This window comes from Oncorhynchus gorbuscha, unplaced genomic scaffold (genome assembly GCF_021184085.1).
Source record: "Oncorhynchus gorbuscha isolate QuinsamMale2020 ecotype Even-year unplaced genomic scaffold, OgorEven_v1.0 Un_scaffold_1002, whole genome shotgun sequence".
NCBI classification, from domain to species: Eukaryota; Metazoa; Chordata; class Actinopteri; order Salmoniformes; family Salmonidae; genus Oncorhynchus; species Oncorhynchus gorbuscha.
The window spans coordinates 25,209-47,500 of record NW_025745919.1 but is presented as its reverse complement, the minus strand read 5'-3'; the positions used below and the strand labels follow the sequence as shown (position 1 = coordinate 47,500).

The following is a 22,292-nucleotide window of genomic DNA, read 5'->3' as shown; positions in this document are numbered from 1 at the left end:
AATGTCTCTCTCCCTCTGTAGATAGTAATCTCTCTGTCTCTCTCTCTGTAGATAGTAATGAATCTCTCCTCTCTCTCTCTGTAGATAGTAATGTCTCTCTCTCTAGATAGTAATGAATCTCTCTCTCTCTCTAGATAGTAATGAATCTCTCTCTGTAGATAGTAATGAATCTCTCTCTCTCTCTCTCTCTGTAGATCTCCCTGAATGTCTCTCTCTGTCCCCCCTAATGTCTCTCTCTCTCTCTGTAGATAGTAATGAATCCCTCTCTCTCTCTATAGATAGTCTCTCTGTCCTCTCTCTCTCTAGGAATCCTCTCTCTCTCTCTCTCTGTATAGTAATCTCTCTCTCTCTCTCTGTAGATAGTAATGAATGTCTCTCTCTCTCTCTCTCTCTGAATGTCTCTCTCTCTCTAGATAGGAATGTCTCTCTCTCTCTGTAGATAGTAATGTCTCTCTCTCTCTGTAGATAGTAATGAATGTCTCTCTCTCTCTCTAGTAATGTCTCCTCTCTCTCTCTCTGTAGATAGGAATGTCTCTCTCTCTGTAGATAGTAATGTCTCCCCTCTCTCTCTCTCTCTGAGACTCTCTCTCTCTGTAGATAGTAATGAATCTCTCTCTCTCTCTGTCTCTAATCTCCCCCCCATCTCTCTCTAGTAATCTCTCTCTCTCTCTCTAGTAATGTCTCTCTCTCTCTCTCTGTAGATAGTAATGTCTCTCTCTCTGTAGATAGTAATGTCTCTCTCTCTCTCTAGTAATGAATCTCTCTCTCTCTCTCTCTGTAGATAGTAATGAATGTCTCTCTCTCTCTCTCTCTGTAGATAGTAATGTCTCTCTCTCTCTCTCTCTCTAGATAGTAATGTCTCTCTCTCTCTCTGTAGATAGTAATGAATCTCTCTCTCTCTGAATCTCTCTCTCTAGATCTCTCTCTCTCTCTGTAGATAGTAATGTCTCTCTCTCTCTGTAGATAGTAATGTCTCTCTCTCTCTCTCTCTCTCTCTAGATAGTAATGAATAGTCTCTCTCTCTCTGTAGATAGTAATGTCTCTCTCTCTCTCTAGATAGTAATGTCTCTCTCTCTCCCTCTCTCTCTGTAGATAGTAATGAATGTCTCTCTCTGTAGATAGTAATGTCTCTCTCTCTCTAGATAGTAATGTCTCTCTGTCTCTGTAGATAGTAATGTCTCTCTCTCTGTAGATAGTAATGTCTCTCTCTGTAGATAGTAATGAGATAGTCTCTCTCTAGATAGTAATGAGTCTCTCTCTCTCTAGTAATGATAGTAATGTCTCTCTCTCTCTCTGTAGATAGTCTCTAGTCTCTCTCTCTGTAGATAGTAATGAATCTCTCTCTCTCTCTCTCTGTAGATAGTAATGAGTCTCTCTCTCTCTAGATAGTAATGAATCTCTAATCCAGATAGCTCTCCCCCTCTCTCTCTTCTATCCCCCTAGGCACTCTCTCTCTCTCTGTCTAGGAATGTCTCTCTCTCTCCTGTAGATAGTAATCTCTCTCTCTGTCCATCCCCCTCTCTCTCTCTGTAGATAGTAATGTCTGTCTCTCTCTCTGTAGATAGTAATGATGTCTCTCTCTCTGTCTAGTAATGTCTCCTCTCTCTCTATCTGTCTCTCTCTCTCTCTCTCTGTCTCTTCCCCCCCTCTGTCTGTCTTCTGTCCCTCTCCCCTCTCTCTGTCTCTCTCTCTCTGTCTGTCTAGTCTGTCTGTCTCTCTCTCTCTGTCTAGATGTCTGTCTGTCTGTCTCTCTCTGTAGATAGTCTGAATGTCTCTCTCTCTCTGTCTAGTCTGTCTCTCTCTCTCTATCTCTGTCTAGTAATCTGTCTCTCTCTCTGTAGATAGTCTCTCTCTCTCTCTGTCTAGTCTGTCTCTGTCTCTGTCTGTCTCTGTCTGTCTCTCTCTGTAGATAGTAATCTCTCTCTCTCTGTCTAGTCTGTCTCTCTCTCTCTCTCTCTCTAGATAGTAATGAATGTCTCTCTCTCTGTCCCCCTCTGTCTCTCTCTCTCTGTCTAGTAATCCCCCTCTCTCTCTCTCTCTCTAGTAATGAATCTCTCTCTCTAGATAGTAATGTCTCTCTCTCTCTCTCTGTCTCTCTGTCTGTCTGTAGATATCCCCCCTGTCTCTCTCTCTCTCTAGATAGTAATGTCTCTCTCTCCTCTCCCTGTCTGATAGTCTGTCTCTCTCTCTCTGTCCCCCTAGTCTCTCTGTCTCTCTCTCTGTAGATAGTCTGTCCCCTCTCTCTCTGTCTAGTCCTCTCTCTCTCTCCCTGTAGATAGTAATGTCTCTCTCTCTGTAGATAGTCTGTCTCTCTCTCTCTGTAGATAGTAATGTCTCTGAATCTCTCTCCCCCCTGTCTGTCTGTCTTCTGTCTCTCTCTCTCTCTCTGTCTCTCTCTAGATCCCCCCTGAATGTCTCTCTCTCTGTAGATCCCCCCCTGTCTCTCTCTCTCTGTCCCCCCTGAATGTCTCTCTCTGTAGATATCCCCCTCTCTCTCTCTCTGTCTAGTAATGTCTCTCTCTCTCTCTCTCTCTCTGTCTGTCTGTCTCTCTCTCTGTAGATCTCTCTGTCTCTCTCTCTCTGTCTCTGTCTCTCTCTCCCCCTGTCTGATCTGGATGAGTGTCAGAGCAAACAGCACCCCTGTCTGTCAGTTCCTGTGTGTAACACCATCTCTCTGATTCACCTGCAAATGTCCTCCAGGCTGTCACCCAGCACCATACTGCCTGCATCTGTCTGTCACTGTCTTTCACACACACACTTTCTCTCACACACACACACACTGTCTGTCACTCTCACACACACAGATAGTCACACACACACACACACTGTACACACACACACACACAAACACACACACAAACTCCTCCCTCTCTCCACTCGACTAGGCTTTACAAACATAACCAAATGTAGCCACTTATCTTCCATCTCTCCCCATGTCTGTCTCTTTAATGTTCTCCGTCTGCTATCACACATCAGATTGGGCTCAACTGAACTGTCGCCATGACAACTTAACAACGACTTGTTGTGGAATTTTGCAGTCTGTTGCCATGGTTACAACAGGGGTTTTCCATTCCGCACTTCAGCTCCCATGACTTTGTGGCTAGACAGCCTCCTCTGTCGTCCATTGGTCAATCAGCCAGTCAGTCTGTGGTGAATTACTTTTACCTAGCCCGAGTAACAAGGTGGGTGAAGGTTGCATATTTGAGACCATTCCATTGGTCCTGCACTGGCCAAGGTCAAACAGATGCACCCAGTCAGTCAGTCAGTCAGTAAATCAGTCTGTAAGTCACTCAGACAGTCTGTTGTTGACCAATGGTCTTTCTCTCTCTACCTCTCGTCACCCCCAGTCTCCCTCTCTCCTCCTGTCTCTTCTCCCGCTCTCTGTCTTCCAGATAGTAATGTCTCTCTCTCTCTGTAGATAGTAATGAGTCTCTCTCTGTCTCTGTCTCTCTCTGTAGATAGTAATGAATGTCTCTCTCTCTGTAGAATGTCTTTCTGTAATGTCTCTCTCTCTGTAGATAGTAATGAATGTCTCTCTCTGTAGATAGTAATGAATGTCTGTCTCTCTGTAGATAGTAATGAATGTCTCTCTCTCTGTAGATAGTAATGTCTCTCTCTCTCCCTGTAGATGTCTGTCTCTCTCTCTCTGTAGATAGTAATGAATGTCTCTCTGTAGATAGTAATGTCTCTCTCTCTCTCTGTAGATAGTAATGTCTGTCTCTCTCTGTAGATAGTAATGAATGTCTCTCTCTCTGTAGATAGTAATGAATGTCTCTCTCTCTGTAGATAGTAATGTCTTTCTCTCCCCTGTCTGTCTGTCTCTCTCTCCTGTAGATAGTAATGTCTCTCTCTCTCTCTCTGTAGATAGTAATGTCTGTCTCTCTCTCTGTAGATAGTCTGTCTCTCTCTCTCCCCCCTGTCTGTAGATAGTAATGAATGTCTCTCTCTCTGTAGATAGTAATGTGTCTCTCTCTCCCCCTGTAGATAGTAATGAATGTCTCTCTCTCTCTGTAGATAGTAATGAATGTCTCTCTTTCTCTGTAGATAGTAATGTCTCTGTCTTTCTGTAGATAGTCTGTCTGTCTCTCTCTCTGTAGATAGTAATGTCTGTCTCTCTCTCTGTAGATAGTAATGAATGTCTCTCTCTCTGTAGATAGTAATGAATGTCTCTCTCTCTGTAGATAGGTATGTCTGTCTCTCTCTCTGTAGATAGATGTCTTGTCTTTCTCTCCTCTGTAGATAGTAATGTCTCTCTCTCTCTGTAGATAGTAATGAATGTCTCTCTCTCTGTAGATAGTAATGAATGTCTCTCTCTGTAGATAGTAATGAATGTCTCTCTCTGTCTGTAGATAGTAATGTCTCTCTCTCTCTCTGTAGATAGTAATGTCTTTCTCTCTCTCTGTCTGTAGATAGTCTCTGTCTCTCTCTCTCTGTAGTCTGTCTTCTGTAATGTCTCTCTCTCTGTAGATAGGAATGTCTGTCTCTCTCTCCCCCTGTCTGATAGTAATGTCTCTCTCTCTCTGTAGATAGTAATGTCTCTCTCTCTCTGTAGATAGTAATGAATGTCTCTCTCTCTGTAGATAGTAATGTCTGTCTCTCTCTGTAGATAGTAATGTCTGTCTCTCTCTCTCTCTCCCCAGATAGTAATGAATGTCTCTCTCTCTGTAGTAGTAATGTCTCTCTCTCTCTCTGTAGATAGTAATGTCTCTCTCTCTCTGTAGATAGTAATGTGTCTCTCTCTCTGTAGATAGTCTGTCTGTCTGTCTGTAGATAGTCTGTCTGTCTCTCTCTCTGTAGATAGTCTTGAATGTCTCTCTCTCTGTCTGTCTAGTCTGTCTGTCTCTCTCTCTGTAGATAGTAATGTCTCTCTCTCTGTAGATAGTAATGTCTGTCTGAGATAGTAATGAATGTCTCTCTCTCTGTAGATAGTCTGTCTTCTGTCTCTCTCTCTGTAGATAGTCTGTCTCTCTGTCTGTCTGTCTCTCTGTCTCTGTAGTCTGTCTAATGTCTGTCTGTCTCTCTCTGTAGATAGTAATGTCTCTCTCTCTGTAGATAGTCTGTCTCTCTCTCTGTAGATAGTAATGTCTCTCTCTCTCTCTCTCTGTAGATAGTAATGTCTTCTGTCTCTCTCTCTGTAGATAGTAATGAATGTCTCTCTCTCTGTAGATAGTCTGTGTCTCTCTCTCTCTGTCTGTCTGTCTCTCTCCCTGTCTGTCTGTAATGTGTCTTTCTCTCTGTCTGTCTGTCTGTCTTCTGTCTTTCTCTGTCTGTCTGTCTAGTAATGAATGTCTCTCTCTCTGTAGATAGTAATGAATGTCTCTCTCTCTGTCTGTCTGAATGTCTCTCCCCCTCTCTGTCTGTCTTCTGTCTGTCTCTCTGTCTGTCTGTCTCTGTCTTTCTCTCTGTAGTCTGTCTGTCTCTCTCTCCCTGTCTCTGTCTGTCTGTCTCTTTCCCCCCTGTCTGTCTGTCTTCTCTCTTTCTCTCCCCCTGTCTGTCTGTCTTCTGAGTCTCTCCCCTGTCTGTCTGTCTTCTCTCTCTGTCTCTCCCCCCTGTCTGTCTGTCTTCTGTCTTTCTGTCCCCCTGTCTGTCTGTCTTCTGTCTTTCTCTCCCCCTGTCTGTCTGTCTGAATCTCTTTCTCTCCCCCCTGTCTGTCTAGTAATGTCTGTCTCTGTCTCTGTAGATAGTAATGTCTGTCTCTGTCTTCTGTCTTTCTCTCCCCCTGTCTGTCTGTCTTCTGTCTTCTCTCTGTCTGTCTGTCTTCTGTCTTTCTCTCCCCCTGTCTGTCTGTCTTCTGTCTTTCTAGTCTGTCTGTCTGTCTTCTGTCTTTCTCTCCCCCTGTCTGTCTGTCTTCTGTCTGTCTCTCCCTCTGTCTGTCTGTCTCTCTCTGTCTGTCTGTCTTGTCTCTCTCTCCCCCTGTCTGTCTGTCTGTCTCTCTCTGTCTGTCTGTCTCTCCCCCCCCCTGTCTGTCTCTCTCTCTGTCTGTCTCTCCCCCTGTCTGTCTGTCTCTGTCTTTCTCCCCTGTCTGTCTGTCTTCTGTCTGTCTCTCTGTCCTTCCTGTCTGTCTGTCTTCTGTCTTTCTCTCCCCCCTGTCTCTGTCTGTCTTCTCTCCCCCCTGTCTGTCTGTCTTCTGTCTTTGTCTCCCCCTTTCTGTCTGTCTGTCCCTGTCTCTGTCTGTCTGTCTCTGTCTGTCTGTCTTCCCCCCTGTCTGTCTGTCTTCTGTCTTTCTCTCCCCCTGTCTGTCTGTCTGTCTTCTGTCTTTCTCTCCCCCTGTCTGTCTGTCTCTGTCTTTCCCCCCCTGTCTGTCTGTCTTCTGTCTTTCTCTCCCCCCCTGTCTGTCTGTCTTCTGTCTTTCTCTCCCCCCTGTCTGTCTGTCTTCTGTCTTTCTCTCCCCCTGTCTGTCTGTCTTCTGTCTTTCTCTCCCCCTGTCTGTCTGTCTTCTGTCTTTCTCTCCCCCCCCCTGTCTGTCTGTCTTCTGTCTTTCTCTCCCCCTGTCTGTCTGTCTTCTGTCTTTCTCTCCCTGTCTGTTTGTCTTGTCTTTCTCTCTCCCCCTGTCTGTCTGTCTTCTCTCTCCCCCCTGTCTGTCTGTCCCCTGTCTATCCTCTCCCCCTGTCTGTCTGTCTTCTGTCTTTCTCTCCCCCCTGTCTGTCTGTCTTCTGTCTTTCTCTCTTCTGTCCCCCTGTCTGTCTGTCTTCTCTCTTTCTCTCCCCCTGTCTGTGTCTGTGTCTGTTTCTCTCTCCCCTGTCTGTCTGTCTTCTGTCTTGGTCTCCCCCCTGTCTGTCCCCCTGTCTGTCTGTCTTCTGTCTTTGTCTCTGTCTGTCTCCCCCCTGTCTGTCTGTCTTCTGTCTTTCTTCTCTCCCCCTGTCTGTCTGTCTTCTGTCTTTCTCTCCCCCTGTCTGTCTGTCTTCTGTCTTTCTGTCTGTCTTCCCTGTCCTGTCTGTCTTCTCTGTCTGTCTTCTTCTCTGTCCCCTGTCTTTCTGTCTGTCTGTCTTCTGTCTTTCTCTCCCCCCTGTCTGTCTGTCTGTCTGTCTGTCTGTCTCTCTGTCTGTCTGTCTGTCTGTCTGTCTGTCTGTCTGTCTGTCTGTCTGTCTGTCTGTCTGTCTGTCCCCCCTGTCTGTCTGTCTTCTGTCTTTCTCTCCCCCTGTCTGTCTGTCTGTCTTCTGTCTTTCTCTCCCCCCTGTCTGTTCTTTCTTCTGTCTTTCTCTCCCCCTGTCTGTCTGTCTTCTGTCTTTCTCTCCCCGCCCTGTCTGTCTGTCTGTCTTCTGTCTTTCTCTCCTGTCTGTCTGTCTTCTGTCTTTCTCTCCCCCCTGTCTGTCTGTCTTCTGTCTTTCTCTCCCCCCTGTCTGTCTGTCTTTCTGTCTGTCTGTCTTTCTTTCTCCCCCTGTCTGTCTGTCTTTCTTTCTCTCTGTCTGTCTGTCTGTCTGTCTTTCTTTCTCTCTGTCTGTCTGTCTTCTGTCTTTCTCTCCCCCTGTCTGTCTGTCTTCTGTCTTTCTCTCCCCCTGTCTGTCTGTCTGTCTTCTGTCTTTCTCTCCCCCCCCCCTGTCTGTCTGTCTTCTGTCTTTCTCTCCCCCTGTCTGTCTGTCTTCTGTCTTTCTCTCTGTCCCCCCCTGTCTGTCTGTCTGTCTGTCTTCTGTCTTTCTCTCCCCCTGTCTGTCTGTCTTCTGTCTTTCTCTCCCCCTGTCTGTCTGTCTTCTGTCTTTCTCTCCCCCCTGTCTGTCTGTCTTCTGTCTTTCTCTCCCCCCTGTCTGTCTGTCTCTCCCCCTGTCTGTCTGTCTCCCCCTGTCTGTCTGTCTTCTGTCTGTCTGTCTGTCTGTCTGTCTGTCTGTCTGTCTGTCTGTCTGTCTGTCTGTCTGTCTGTCTGTCTGTCTTTCTCCCCCTGTCTGTCTGTCTTCTGTCTTTCTCTCCCCCTGTCTGTCTGTCTTCTGTCTTTCTCTCTTCTGTCTGTCTGTCTCCTGTCTGTCCTGTCTCTGTCTGTCTGTCTTCTGTCTTTCTGTCCCTCCCTGTCTGTCTGTCTTCTGTCTTTCTCTCCCCCCTGTCTGTCTGTCTGTCTTCTGTCTTTCTCTCCCCCTGTCTGTCTGTCTTCTGTCTTTCTCTCTTTCTCTCCCCTGTCTGTCTGTCTTCTGTCTTTCTCTCCCCCTGTCTGTCTGTCTTCTGTCTTTCTCTCCCCCTGTCTGTCTGTCTTCTGTCTTTCTCTCCCCCCTGTCTGTCTGTCTTCTGTCTTTCTCTCCCCCTGTCTGTCTGTCTTCTGTCTTCTCTCTCCCCCTGTCTGTCTGTCTCTCCCCCTGTCTGTCTGTCTTCTGTCTGTCTGTCTGTCTGTCTGTCTGTCTGTCTGTCTGTCTGTCTGTCTGTCTTTCTGTCCCCCTGTCTGTCTGTCTTCTGTCTTTCTCTCCCCCTGTCTGTCTGTCTGTCTTCTGTCTTTCTCTCCCCCCCTGTCTGTCTGTCTTCTGTCTTTCTCTCCCCCTGTCTGTCTGTCTTCTGTCTTCTGTCTCTCTCCCCCCCCTGTCTGTCTGTCTTCTGTCTTTCTCTCCCCCCTGTCTGTCTGTCTGTCTGTCTGTCTTTCTCTCCCCCTGTCTGTCTGTCTTCTGTCTTTCTCTCCCCCTGTCTGTCTGTCTTTCTCTCCCCCTGTCTGTCTGTCTTCTGTCTTTCTCTCCCCCTGTCTGTCTGTCTTCTGTCTTTCTCTCCCCTTCTGTCTGTCTGTCTGTCTGTCTGTCTGTCTTTCTGTCTCCCCCCCTGTCTGTCTGTCTTCTGTCTTTCTCTCCCCCCTGTCTGTCTGTCTTCTGTCTTTCTCTCCCCCTGTCTGTCTGTCTTCTTTGTCTTTCTCTCCCCCTGTCTGTCTTCTGTCTTTCTGTCTGTCTGTCTTCTGTCTTTCTCTCCCCCCTGTCTGTTTCTTCTGTCTTCTGTCTTTCTCTCCCCCTGTCTGTCTGTCTGTCTTCTGTCTTTCTCTCCCCCTGTCTGTCTGTCTGTCTTCTGTCTTTCTCTCCCCCTGTCTGTCTGTCTTCTGTCTTTCTCTCCCCCCTGTCTGTCTGTCTTCTGTCTTTCTCCCCCCCTGTCTGTCTGTCTTCTGTCTTTCTCTCCCTCTGTCTGTCTTCTGTCTGTCTGTCTTCTGTCTTTCTCTCCCCCTGTCTGTCTGTCTGTCTTCTGTCTTTCTCTCCCCCCTGTCTGTCTGTCTTCTGTCTTTCTCTTCTCCCCCCTGTCTGTCTGTCTTCTGTCTTTCTCTCCCCCTGTCTGTCTGTCTTCTGTCTTTCTCTGTCTTTCTGTCTCTCCCCCCTGTCTGTCTGTCTTCTGTCTTTCTCTCCCCCCCTGTCTGTCTGTCTTCTGTCTTTATCTCTTTCTCTCCCTTTCCCTGTCTGTCTGTCTTCTGTCTTTCTCTCCCCCTGTCTGTCTGTTTTGTCTTCTGTCTTTCTCTCCCCCTGTCTTCTGTCTTTCTGTCTGTCTGTCTTATTTCTTTTCTCCCCCCCTGTCTGTCTGTCTTCTGTCTTTCTCTCCCCCCCCCCTGTCTGTCTGTCTTCTGTCTTTTTCTCCCCCCTGTCTGTCTGTCTTCTGTCTGTCTCCCCCCCTCTCTGTCTGTCTTCTGTCTTCTGTCTCTCCCCCCTGTCTGTCTGTCTTCTTTCTTTTGTCTGTCCCTTTCTCTCTGTCTGTCTTCTGTCTTTCTCCCCCCCTCTCTGTCTGTCTTCTGTCTTTTTCTCCCCTGTCTTTCTCTCTGTCTGTCTTCTGTCTTTCTCTCCCCCCTGTCTGTCTGTCTTCTGTCTTTCTCTCTCCCTCAACATCAAATCTACATCCCTTTCCTGGAAGTTGAACTTGTTCCTCTCTAGATTACTGGAAGAGCTCCCTCCCTGAGTCACTGTCCTACATGAACACTGTTGTTATAACTGAGTCGCTGGCACTTTAACTTGACTCTACTGATGGGAATTACAGCATTGATATTCAGTGGCCTTTCCCAAAAAGAACACGGCCAATGTTTATCAGATGAACCGGTACTACAGATGGTTTCCTCATTCCCTTCAAGAGTTTCTCAGTATTGTTTGTGTTCTCTGGCCGAGGTTTGACCCATATTTGACATCTGTTTGTTTTGTTGACTTCCTGTCTGTGTTGTTTGCTTCCTGTGGTCAGATGAGAACGAGTGCCAGAACACTCAGATCTGTGGGGGAGCGTCGTGCCATAACACCCTGGGGAGCTTCCGTTGCCTCTGTCCCACTGGGTTCAACTACGGAGACCAGGGGGGGTGCAGTGACATCAACGAGTGCTCCTCCTCCTCTAATCCATGTAACTACGGCTGCTCCAACACAGACGGAGGGTATCTCTGTGGCTGTCCACCTGGATACTACCGCGCTGGACAGGGGTGAGTGATTGAGACTGTGTGTGCGTGCGTGCGTGCGTGCGTGCGTGCGCGTGTTTGATCATTATCAATTTTGATGGATAGACGGGTTTGTTGTTTAGCAACAAAACCAACACGTGTGTAACTATGGGACAAAACAGACAGGGTTGGCTCAGATTGTTGACAACATGTAAACTACATTTTGTCTCCGATATTTATTGAAAACATATATAAATGAGCACAATGTCTCTCAATTACATCGTTTCAGTTGTTGGTTAGCTAGCTAGCGAATTTTAGCCTTATTAGCATTGTAATGAAATCAGTCAAAACCCCTAAAAAAGACATGGTATCAAGAACAAGATGAAACTAGCTGAAACGAGTCACTTTATTGTCATTGTTGGTAGCTATCTGGCCATCCACAATCACAACAACACATAGGCCCCTGTCCCATTGAAGTGTGCACATTGTTTTGGTGATATTGTCAGCTAGCCCATGGATAGGCAAGATGGTGTTTGGGTATGATTTTATGCCCTGTGTGTTTGTGATTGACTCCTTTCTGTGTGTTCCAGGCACTGTGTGTCAGGCGTGGGCTTTGGTAGTGGTGTGAGTCTGGGCCAGGGGGGAGGAGGAGGAGGAGGAGGAGGAGGAGGAGGAGCAGCAGAGGTGGGTGACAACGATCTGTCTCCTGAGGCCTGCTACGAGTGTAAGATCAACGGTTACCCCAAGAAGGGGCGCAAACGCCGCGACACCAACTCAACGCTGGAGCAACCTCTGGACAACGCACAGGTAATGTCTGTCTGTCGTGGTCTGGTGGACCCTAGAATGGTCATGCTATCATGTCTTGCCTGCTCTTCACTGAATCCGGAGTACATATTAACTGTGTGGTCCTGTGTTGTGTCATCAGGATCCGGAGTGTTGAGTGTTGTCAGTGTTTACATAATCCACCTACTACATGGTCCTGTGTCCTCAGCATCAGGAGACAGTGAACCTGGACAGTGTTACACATCATATATCTGTATAATACTGTATGTAACCTGTCCTGTGTCCTCAGCATCAGGAGACAGTGAGTCTGGACAGTGTTCCACATCATATGTCTGTATAATACTGTATATCTATATGTAACCTGTCCTGTGTCCTCAGCATCAGGAGACAGTGAGTCTGGACAGTGTTCCACATCATATGTCTGTATAATACTGTATATCTATATGTAACCTGTCCTGTGTCCTCAGCATCAGGAGACAGTGAGTCTGGACAGTGTTACACATCATATATCTGTATAATACTGTATATCTATATGTAACCTGTCCTGTGTCCTCAGCATCAGGAGACAGTGAGTCTGGACAGTGTTCCACATCATATGTCTGTATAATACTGTATATCTATATGTAACCTGTCCTGTGTCCTCAGCATCAGGAGACAGTGAGTCTGGACAGTGTTCCACATCATATGTCTGTATAATACTGTATATAACCTGTCCTGTGTCCTCAGCATCAGGAGACAGTGAGTCTGGACAGTGTTCCACATCATATATCTGTATAATACTGTATATCTATATGTAACCTGTCCTGTGTCCTCAGCATCAGGAGACAGTGAGTCTGGACAGTGTTACACATCATATGTCTGTATAATACTGTATATAACCTGTCCTGTGTCCTCAGCATCAGGAGACAGTGAGTCTGGACAGTGTTCCACATCATATATCTGTATAATACTGTATATCTATATGTAACCTGTCCTGTGTCCTCAGCATCAGGAGACAGGGAGTCTGGACAGTGTTCCACATCATATATCTGTATAATACTGTATATCTATATGTAACCTGTCCTGTGTCCTCAGCATCAGGAGACAGGGAGTCTGGACAGTGTTACACATCATATGTCTGTATAATACTGTATATCTATATGTAACCTGTCCTGTGTCCTCAGCATCAGGAGACAGTGAGTCTGGACAGTGTTACACATCATATGTCTGTATAATACTGTATATCTATATGTAACCTGTCCTGTGTCCTCAGCATCAGGAGACAGTGAGTCTGGACAGTGTTCCACATCATATGTCTGTATAATACTGTATATCTATATGTAACCTGTCCTGTGTCCTCAGCATCAGGAGACAGGGAGTCTGGACAGTGTTCCACATCATATGTCTGTATAATACTGTATATCTATATGTAACCTGTCCTGTGTCCTCAGCATCAGGAGACAGTGAGTCTGGAGAGTGTGGACATTGAGGACACCCTGCTGTTCAACCTAAACATGTCCGGCCTGTCCAGCCGAGACCACATCCTGGAGTTCACCCCGGCCCTGTCCACACTCAACAACCACGTGCGCTACTCCATCGACTACGGCAACGAACTGGGCTACTTCAAGATCAGCCAGAGGGAGGGGCTTAGCTACCTGCACCTGTCCAAGAGGAAGTCCCTCCCCCCTGGAGCCTACTTCCTGCAGATCAGTAGCGTGGCCGTGTACAGGAAGAAGGAGCTGGCAGCGCTGGAGGACAGCAACGATAAAGACTACCTCACAGGCCAGCTGGGAGACACACTCACCATGAGGGTGCAGATAGTCCTGCATTAACCTACACTACAGGACTGACTGGGGTGGCTGGTCTGGGCTGGGTGGGGAGTGTCTGCCTGTAAACACTGGTCTAGGAACAGATTCATTTACCCTTGATCCATATCTCAACCATTAGGATGGGGAGAGAAGATCTGACACTGGGTCAGTGGTTATGGGCAACTTCTACCTACTCTGAGAGAGAGCTTGGGACAATCTCAACGCCAAAGAGACTAATGGGTGGGTGGGGGAGGGGGATTGCGTTGTTTGATTCCCAAAGATGATTCTACATATCATAGATACAACCTTTAGTGCTACAGTGTAGGCCTAACCCACTGGCTACAGTATGGCTGTCTGAAGAAAGGCTTAGAGAATGAGAATGACATGGAGGGAAGACATGACAATGACACAACAATAACCACTCTAAACTGCTCTGTGCAGGAAGCTCTGGTTTGAATGTTTTTTTTGTTTTTTTTTAATGAAAAAGGTTTATATGAAATAGGTTTTGTATGATGATATGTGGAATCTGCCACTCTTTTGTGGGACATGTAAGGCAAATGCCATATCCACCCATAGCCCCTACCCCCAAGACCATGAGGGTAGCTAGGGAGTATGGGGTAGGAGGTAGGGGCTAGCGGTGGATTTGGACTGAGTAGCAGAGTGCAGAAGTCACTGATGCTGAGTGTTCACAGCTTGGCAGAGGTGGAAGTGAAAGGCAGCGTTCAGATTCTCCACCCTTCTCCCTGAAGTGTGCACTTGCTCACTCCCCCTTCATGGTTCACAAAGCATTGGCTGCTAAGGAGAGTTTCCACCATATTAGGTAAACCAGTCCATTCCTTTCAAATCCCTGAGGGGAGAAGGGTAGGGAATCGAACCGTAGCTAAAGTCTTTAGCTAGAAGGACCCCTCTTCCTCATAACTATGCTTCTTCATCTTCCCCATTGACTAGACTTCAGCATTACACATATTTACTGGTGCTAGTAACAAATCCACATAGACTTATAAATGCACTGTAATACTCAACACACAGTAGCTGTCTGTCTACTGTCCTTTTAATAAGATGTCAGACATCTTCTTTTCAACCAAAACCAAAGTAACAGCCTGTCTGCTCTCTATACCACATGTAAATGAAGTGTGTTTATACTGTAATCAATGCCATGTTTAGAATGTTAATCTATGAAGCATTTTGTAAACTAGAGAACGCCCCTGAGAGGAGGGGGTGTAATGGTGCTTATAATGACCTACTTCCTTTGATAAACTGTATACACACACACAAAAACACACACACACAACACAAATACATACACACGCCCTCAAACACACTCAAAACATACACCGTTCTGATGATGCCAAACCTGTGCCTTCATGATTATGCACTGAGGTCGTCACGGCCACACACTTTTCGCTCGTACAATCAGTGCTCCGTAGCGAAGTCAATCAGACCAGCCCCAGACTCAACCGTCTGTCGCTCTGTCACATCAGTGCTCCGTAGCGAAGTCAATCAGACCAGCCGCAGACTCATCCGTCTGTCGCTCTGTCACATCAGTGAGGGTTTAGTTGTAAAGTCACAATAAAAACTTGTTTTTTTGTTTAAAAGGTTTCATTGTTGTCCCTGTCTCCCAACTTCACTTCCTCTCTTTGCAGATTATGCTATTTATGGGATGTATTTTAACCACTAAGGGCCAAATTCCCAGACACAGATTAAGCCTAATCCTGGGCTAAAAAGCACTTAATGCACATTCATTAACCATGGTTTTTAGTGTATGCTTAAATTACATTTCTCATTTAGCAGAAGCAGATTTTTTTCACCTAGTCCACTCAAGAGATTTGAACCGTTGATTAACCTTTCGTTTACTGGCCCAATGCTCTAAACCGCTAGGCTACCTGCTGCCCTAAATCTACCCTTCCTTGGTTCCTTGCTTTCATTACTGACAGCTGAAAGGACTGGTGACATCTCTCCACAATGCTTCCTGCTTCTACCTAGCATCTCGGCCTAATGAAAGGATGAGGGAAGGAAGCTATTGTAATTCCAGAGACTATAAAAACGGAAGACTACTGAACCACAGCCACCATATCCAGTTCAATACAACCCAATGACTGCATCTAGAAGGCAAGGGTCACATTCCCCTTCTCAGACGTTGCATGCATCAACCAATGGTTGCGTGCCACGTCACCGAGTGCTATCGACAGATTGCTATAACGTGGTTAGCTGAGACATAAAATACCTAACCAGGCGTTGTAAGATCTGGCATGCATCTGCAAGTTAGTCAGCCTGGAACTCTGTACCTATTTCTCAGTGAACCTCCTCCCTGGTGTGGTTCACATTAGCCTTCTGATTCTACAGTTAACAGATCTAACATGTAACGGTACAGTGGAATGTTTTGGTTGCCAACATGCTGCCCAAATATGAGCCTGTGTGAAGGGTTTGGTCCCTAAGACAGGGAAACTCCCTCGAACTATGAAAAGAAATGGTTTAACAGCACCACTTAGTGGTCATTCAGGGTACAGACTTACATAGAATTCTATCCAAAGCCGATATACATAAGTGGGCATAGCCGACATTTTCATATAGGTTTCCCCAATTGGAATTGAACCTGCAACACTGGCATCTCTAGAACCATGCTCTTGCAAACCGAGCCACACAGACAAGAAAATCAGTGATGTTTCATTGCCATTAATGGCCAAATCAGCAGGCATAGACAGTGAAGCAAAGGGATAATAACAATCTTTATTAAACAATGTAATTATTGTACAATGACATAACAGAACTAATAAGCTGGTTTATTTACAATGTTGATGTATCAGTTGCTGCCTGTGGAGCCAAATCCTCCAGCCCCACGCTCAGTCTCATCCAGAGTCTGAAACAGAGGGAAGACACAGTTAATACTACAACACTGGAGCGAAGGGTATTTTAGTGACTTTATGCGAACGAGCCCAGTTTTCCCAAACACAGATTTAGCCTAGTCCAGGACGAAAAGTATGTTCAATGGAAATTGTTAAAGTGAAGAGGTTAAGTCCAGGACGATGCTCGACCAGAGTCGAGAAAAACAGCCCTAAGGGCTCAAGGCTCATTCTCACAGAAATAAGATGCACTTTAAAAATCGACATTTCAGTCTCAAGTTTAAATGAAATGAGACAGCTTGACAAGGTGTGTCCATTTAAGGTTTGTGTGAATTGGATCGTAAAGCTGTGATCAGCAATTCACCACTAGGTCTGAGCATGTATGGTAACACTATAAATGGTCATATTCAGTCTATAGAGAAGTGTGAAGTACCTTTAGCTCCTGTAGGTCTGGGTAGCAGATCCTCTCGCACACCAGCTGAGCCACACGGTCCCCTTTTTTCACTGGGACACAGAAAGAAACACCATCACTCTATAGGTCACCCAGTTTCCCCAACACCTTCACTACAATGTTTCACTGGAAAACAGATCTCAATGTGAAATGCATTTGGATTGAGAAATCAGTAAAACAAGTGTTCAGTTTCTGATGAGGCATTTAAGTTTTTTTTTTTCAAAGAGCAAAGGGTATATAATTAACGTAAAAGTAATAAAAAAATAAATGGATGTACCAACTGCAGATGGTCCCTTTTAATCATGGATACAAAGTGCTTTCAATGCTTTGAGTTTGGAAAGGTGGCACGTGAATGATTATTTGTAAAGCTCACCTTCAAAGGTTACCTTGCTGAAGTTGAACAGCACCACCCCCACATTACCTCTATAGTCCTCATCCACTACTCCAGCTGGGGGGGGGAGACAGGCACTCCAGTTAGCCTAGCTGTCATGTCAGTTCTATGTTCTAGACTCTGGTTAGAACAGCCAAAGAGTGACTTGGGTTCATGAAATCTCCATCAGAACTATGGTTACCACTTTCCTGCCATTTTTATAACCCATCTCTTAGGAAAAATGTTATATTAATATCTTAAGGTCAAAAAGTAAACTCACCCCCAACATCGATGAAGTGTTTTGCAGCCAGGCCAGACCGTGGTGCTGTGAAAAAAAAAATACATCAAATGACTAAACTCCATAATGTTTTATGCTGGAGAAAAGTGAAGGGGAGATGAGAAAGAGGGGTTGAACGAGATGAGTGTGAAAGTAGTCTCCATTGACGTGTTGCATTGTGGGTAAATTGTGACTGACTGATCTACCAATAACAATGAGTAGTTATTTATGTTGCAAGGTGATTTGTCGGTAGGCAGTCAGTCATCTGCACTTTCAGTTGTAATGAGGGGGTTTGATTAATCTTCCCGGATGCCTGTGTAGGCATGTATTGCACCAGCTGAAAGTTGATTGCATTAGATTTGAAACTGGGCTTGCCTCCCAGGCATCCTGCTCTGGCTGACTGCAATGTTTGCTCAAAACAAAAGTGACATAATTAAGCATGTAGTAATTAGTAGGATTCTGTGTTGCCATGCAAAATTGATCGCTTTCTGCCTTCCCAATGAAAAGTAGTTAGAAAATTCAAACATTTATTTTATGTAAAAGAGATGTAGGTTTCTGGTTCAACCCAGGTCAAAGTAAAATAACTCCCTCACTGTCAAGTCAAACAATACCCAGAGAGACCTACCCCCACATACCCGTAGACCAGGGTGCAATTACATGTTTTCTTTAAAAACATTTAAGTTTGTGTCCTGGTACCCTACTCACCCACTCTGCCATAGCAGCCTGACGGAACTGCTATCTGGAGGTCAGTCTTCACGATAGCCTTGTCCATAGGACCAATACTGTAGTCATAGGCACTGTTAGAAAAAACATCAACAGGTGGCTTACAGTCACTAATTTACAAAGGCAGTGACCTACATCTAACTCCCATCCCATCGTTAGTAGGAGGAGCAGGCTAGCACTACCGTTTGCCAACTTTTCTCCTGTTAAAGTTGGTCATATAAACATGAAGCAAGACTAGGCTACCTAGTTAGGTAGCTTGAGATGAAGACATTATGCATAGTCGTTTGCTAACTACAGTTTTACTTTTGATTGATAGCAGAAAAATAAACAGACACGTGCAGTATACACCCACTGCAACGTATTGAATTCAAGTAACGTTATCTTGCTTATGTGAATAGCAAGCTAGCTAAGTAAATACAAGCCAGTAAAATGTACAGCGTTCAAATCACTTCCAGTGACCATGTCCCGGACTCTGACCCACCTGAACAGGTCGTAGCCTGCAGCTTTAGCAGAGCCCCGGGTAGGAGCAGTGGCATGTTCAGACAACTTGGAGAACTTCAGCACCGATATCACATTCTCTGCATGTGGCTTTGTCCTCTTCAGTGGAGAAACTTCTGCGGCGTCTATCACTTCTGAGCAAGGCATGTTCACAAAGTTTGTGGTAAGAAAGTTGAGTTAATTCCGAAATAATAAAATTGCTATGGTTAGTTTACTAACGTTAGCTAAATAGTTCAAATATGGCGAGTTGTTGCTCCTTCTCTGAATCTTATTCGGAAGCACACATTCCCGCCAATTTCAATTGAATCTGCCTCCCCGTAGTTGAAAAAAAAGAAAATCTCGCGAGAGTTCTGACATCTTGACCAGCTGTGAGCTGAATGACAGGAAAGCTTTAGTTTACTAATCCTTGAATGATGCATCTTGATTTCGGTAAAACACTCGACTACAAATCTGACAACAGTACAATTACCGGTACCTACACATTTATTAACTACACATCATGTTAATACTAAAGTTGATAATACAACAACCAGTTAGCATAGCAAAGTAGCTAGCTGCTAGTGCTAGCAAACATGAGCTATTACTGAATAGCAATGTAGCTAGCCAACGAGCTACCTTCATTCTCGCATCCCTTTCTCCTGGCCAGAGTGGGAGAATGCAGATAAAATGTTCTGTGTGAGAGTACTGAAGACTGGGCAGCGATAATCGAAGAACAACACCGCCAGTAGAGCCTCTGCTTTGCAAAGAAGTGGTCCATCTTGTTAAAGATACAGTCCTCCCCGGCTGCGGCATCCGCTACAGCGCCTTCAGAAAGTATTCATACCCCTTGACTTATTCCACATGTTGTGTTACAGACCGAATTCCAAATTGATTACATCTTTTTTTCCTCTCACCCATCTATACACAATATCCCATAACTACAAAGTGAAAATATGTTTATACATTTTTGCTAATGTATTGACAATTAAATACAGGCAGAGTGAGTATTGGTTAAGTGGGACATTTAAGCTTTGTAATGAATATCTTAAAATGTGTACAATAACATAACCAACAATCAATGGTTGTGTGTTAGTCATTTTAATTCGGAACTGGAATAAACTGATTGATCACATCACACAGGTGTATAACAGAACACACACACAGGCTCAGTTTGATAGTGCACCCCTAAGTAACAGTGCAAATGAAAAATGATCAGGCCTACTGTACAAAGTATTGTTGAAAAAAAGGTCTAGGTTGTAACTGTTGCTGTTAACATACAATACATATATTTTATTCTAAACTGGATTAAACACACAGTCCTAATGAGAGGTGTGTGGGTGGTTGAAGTTTTCAACATGCATGTCTCAGCATTGAGCCTGTTTTTGAACTCTGTTTTTTTAGTTTTTTAAGTATGCCAGGGTTGAGAACCCTGACTCGCATAGGTATGTTGTGCCAAACTAGCTTAGAACATTACTGCTTTTTCAGTCTAGACAGGAGACTGCTTCCTGCTGTAGATGAGCAACCCAGAACTGAGTGTTTGCCTCAAAAAGCATCTTGCTTCAATTAGTTTATTCCAGAATAAAATATGTAGTATTTAGTATTTTACTAGCAACAGTTCCAACCTAAACTCATTTAACAATATTTCTAGAGTAATATGTACAGTATAGTAGGCCTGATAATGTTTAATCTTCACCTGTACTGTTTCTTAGGGTTGCACTATCAGTAGCTAGCTAGCTTGCTTTGGCTAATGTTAGCTAGCTATTAGCTGAGTACAAGGGGATTGTTTGAGAGAAACTCTACTACAATGACAGATAGCACTCCCTTATTTCTGCTTATCATCATCCCCTGTTATAAAATGACAACAATGCCGTGCTAATTGACTTACTTTCCCACTGTCGAAGCACGGTTTCCTGATGCATTCTGCCCTGTTCTGAGTTTACCGTCATGCTGTGGGTGTTTGGTCAAGACCTGTCGTTTTAATTTGTTCGTTTTGAACATTACTAAGCACTTCCCTGCACAAAACACATTTTGGGCGCTCCTCGTTATTTATCAAAGTTTGAATTAAACCAAGCTAGAGAAACGCATCACTGTATTTTCGTTTCATGACGATTGAGTTCGTCAGAATTTGTGGCTAGTTTGAGTCCATTTGATGATGGCGAGTGGGAATTACATGTTGACAGGCTTGTCAGGTTAGGTTGGCTAAGAGTTTCAAAACACTTGCAAGTGAAAATTTGTAATTACTTTTTTCAAAGTGTCAAATGTCATTTTGTCCAGTGTGTGATTTGGTTTGATTTGATCGCCTGTTATGGGCATTTTTACACGCGTTCTTTACACCTGTCCAGAGGGCATTTACAGGTGATTAGAAGGTTTGAATATTGTAATTTCAGACGCGTGAAATTGTGCCAAGGATTTGGAACGAACGAAGCCAGGCCAAGAGAATGCTCGGCGGAAATGGAGTCCCTAGAGAAAGAACGAGATGGGTGTCAGGAGTGGGGCAGCAGTATTATCATAAGGAGACGTATACTTGTAAACTGGAGGAGGAATGGAGGGAAGAAGGATGTAAGCTTGAGTCGGATAAAAATGGTCGGAAAAAGGGAGATGGTTTGTTAAAGTAAAATGGTAGAAAGTGTAAGCAGATGGAGCTGGAGAAATTTAAGTGAATGAGGGTGAAGTTACCCAGAGACCGAGGTATGCTCCCAGAATCAGGAAAAACACAAGTCTGTGACACAGTATTGCCAACTCCTCAGTAAGGAAAGTAGCTATTGGCTGTCCTAATGTAGCTAGAAGTCGCAAAATGGCGTCATCACCAAATTTGCATAATTGGTCATGTAATTGTGATGGATGCTGTAGGAGAGAGGAATAATGTGTGGGGGAGACAAAAAGTGAGTAAAAAAAAACTAAATATGTTTAGAACTACAAATTAACTTTCTTCTGTCGATTCTTGTTTTTTGTAATGTCCCAATTCCAACCCTCCTCCTTTATCCGGGCTTGGGACCGGCAAAAGCGATCTAAAAGAGACACTGGCAGAGTTACTTCGTTTTTTCTTAATTTGGTTTGGTTTTTAACCTTATGGTCCACTTAGGAGCCTACAACAAGTCACAGTAAAACATGAACATCTTTAACCATTACTTAAAAAATATTTAAAAAATGGTATACAATCAACATTAACAATCTAAATGGACAAAAAAGAGACAATAGAAAAAACTGTCAAAGGCAATGTGAGAAAATTATGGTAACTAGTCTGGCCCAAATTCAGGTTTTTAATTTTTTTTAAAATGTAACCCAGTGCGGGATCAGTCAGCGGCAGCTTCCAGCATGCGCGATTCATTTGCAGAGGGGTGAACATCTCCTGCTCTGACTGCATCTGGGAGGGACCTTGTGGGTGCTTTGGGACGGGGCCCACGGCATCACGCGCTCCTCGTTGAGAAGAGTAAGAACGATATGTGGCTTTCACGTCAGAGTCTCCAAAAGTCTCAAATAACACCAGAAAAAGTCGCTAGATTTGTTGCTAGTCGCTTTTTTCAAAATGTTTCGCTAGAGGGTCTGAATACTCGCTAAATATAGCTACAAAGTCGCTAAGTTGGCAACACTGCTGTGACAGTAGGAGTGAAGTTTATTGAGAAAGTGGACTCTTGCCCTTTGGCTGATCCATTTGTGGTTGCACGGTGTGTGAAAAAAAGAGTTGGGTCATGTGGAATCAGTGAGGGAAACCAGAAGTGGTCTAGTGATAAGTGTGTTTCTGTTGGGTAGAGGGAGAATGCGCTCGGAGTAAAACGAATGGTGGCAAGAAAAGTTCATTGTTTTGTTCTCAAAAGGGCACCAATGAAAGGAGTGATAACTGGGGTAGCAGTAAATATAACAGTTGACCAGCTGAGGGATAAGATTTCCAGTGTATCAGATGTTAGTCGTTTGATGCGGAAAGAGTGGGGAAACAGAGGATACATTGTGTCTGTTTTGAGTTTTGATGTTTAGTCTTTGCCCGACAAAGTGAAGTTAGGATATGTTATCCTGTATGTTCCGAATACATTACGATGTTACGGGTGTCAAACTTATGGGCATGTGGCAGCAGTGTGTAGGAGGAAGGGTTCAAGGTGTGAGAAATGTTCAGAAGGGCATGAGACAAATGAATGTGTACTATTGGGGAATGTGTTAATTGTAGGGGTGCCCATGGAGCTGGGGATCAGAAATGTCCCGAGCGAGAGAGGCAGGTTGAGGTTTCCAGGTTAGAGTAGAGCCATACCAGTACAGAGTAAGATTGGATTTTTAGCATTTATAAAAATGGTTACCAATTGT

General features: G+C 44.7%; 2 protein-coding genes across 4 annotated transcripts in view; one reads left to right on the top strand and one right to left on the bottom strand.

Moving 5' to 3' along the window:
• The window catches only part of LOC124020945 (fibrillin-1-like), a 201,152-nt gene extending 188,046 nt beyond the window's left edge, over window positions 1-13,106 (top strand). The window contains 4 exon segments of the mRNA XM_046336257.1: window positions 2,610-2,660; window positions 10,093-10,336; window positions 10,882-11,098; window positions 12,505-13,106. Coding sequence (XP_046192213.1) covers window positions 2,610-2,660; window positions 10,093-10,336; window positions 10,882-11,098; window positions 12,505-12,885 — 893 coding nt within the window. The 3' untranslated portion in view covers window positions 12,886-13,106.
• A 2,462-nt stretch (window positions 13,107-15,568) lies between these two features.
• Window positions 15,569-20,077, bottom strand: LOC124020946 (deoxyuridine 5'-triphosphate nucleotidohydrolase, mitochondrial-like). 3 transcript variants are annotated; one of them, XM_046336260.1, is made up of 8 exons: window positions 19,885-20,077; window positions 18,636-18,824; window positions 18,004-18,154; window positions 17,505-17,596; window positions 16,803-16,847; window positions 16,574-16,600; window positions 16,135-16,205; window positions 15,569-15,718 (listed from the first exon to the last, which is right to left on the bottom strand). In XM_046336260.1, exons 1-8 carry the CDS (start codon window positions 19,943-19,945, stop codon window positions 15,662-15,664), a joined length of 693 nt encoding a protein of 230 aa, XP_046192216.1. In that variant the 5' UTR covers window positions 19,946-20,077; the 3' UTR covers window positions 15,569-15,661. The 3 variants fall into 3 exon arrangements, with proteins under 3 accessions (XP_046192216.1, XP_046192215.1, XP_046192217.1); XM_046336259.1 differs by having other exon boundaries at window positions 16,526-16,600; window positions 19,885-20,030; XM_046336261.1 differs by lacking the exon at window positions 18,636-18,824 and having other exon boundaries at window positions 16,526-16,600; window positions 19,885-20,030.
• Window positions 20,078-22,292: the final 2,215 nt, after the last annotated feature.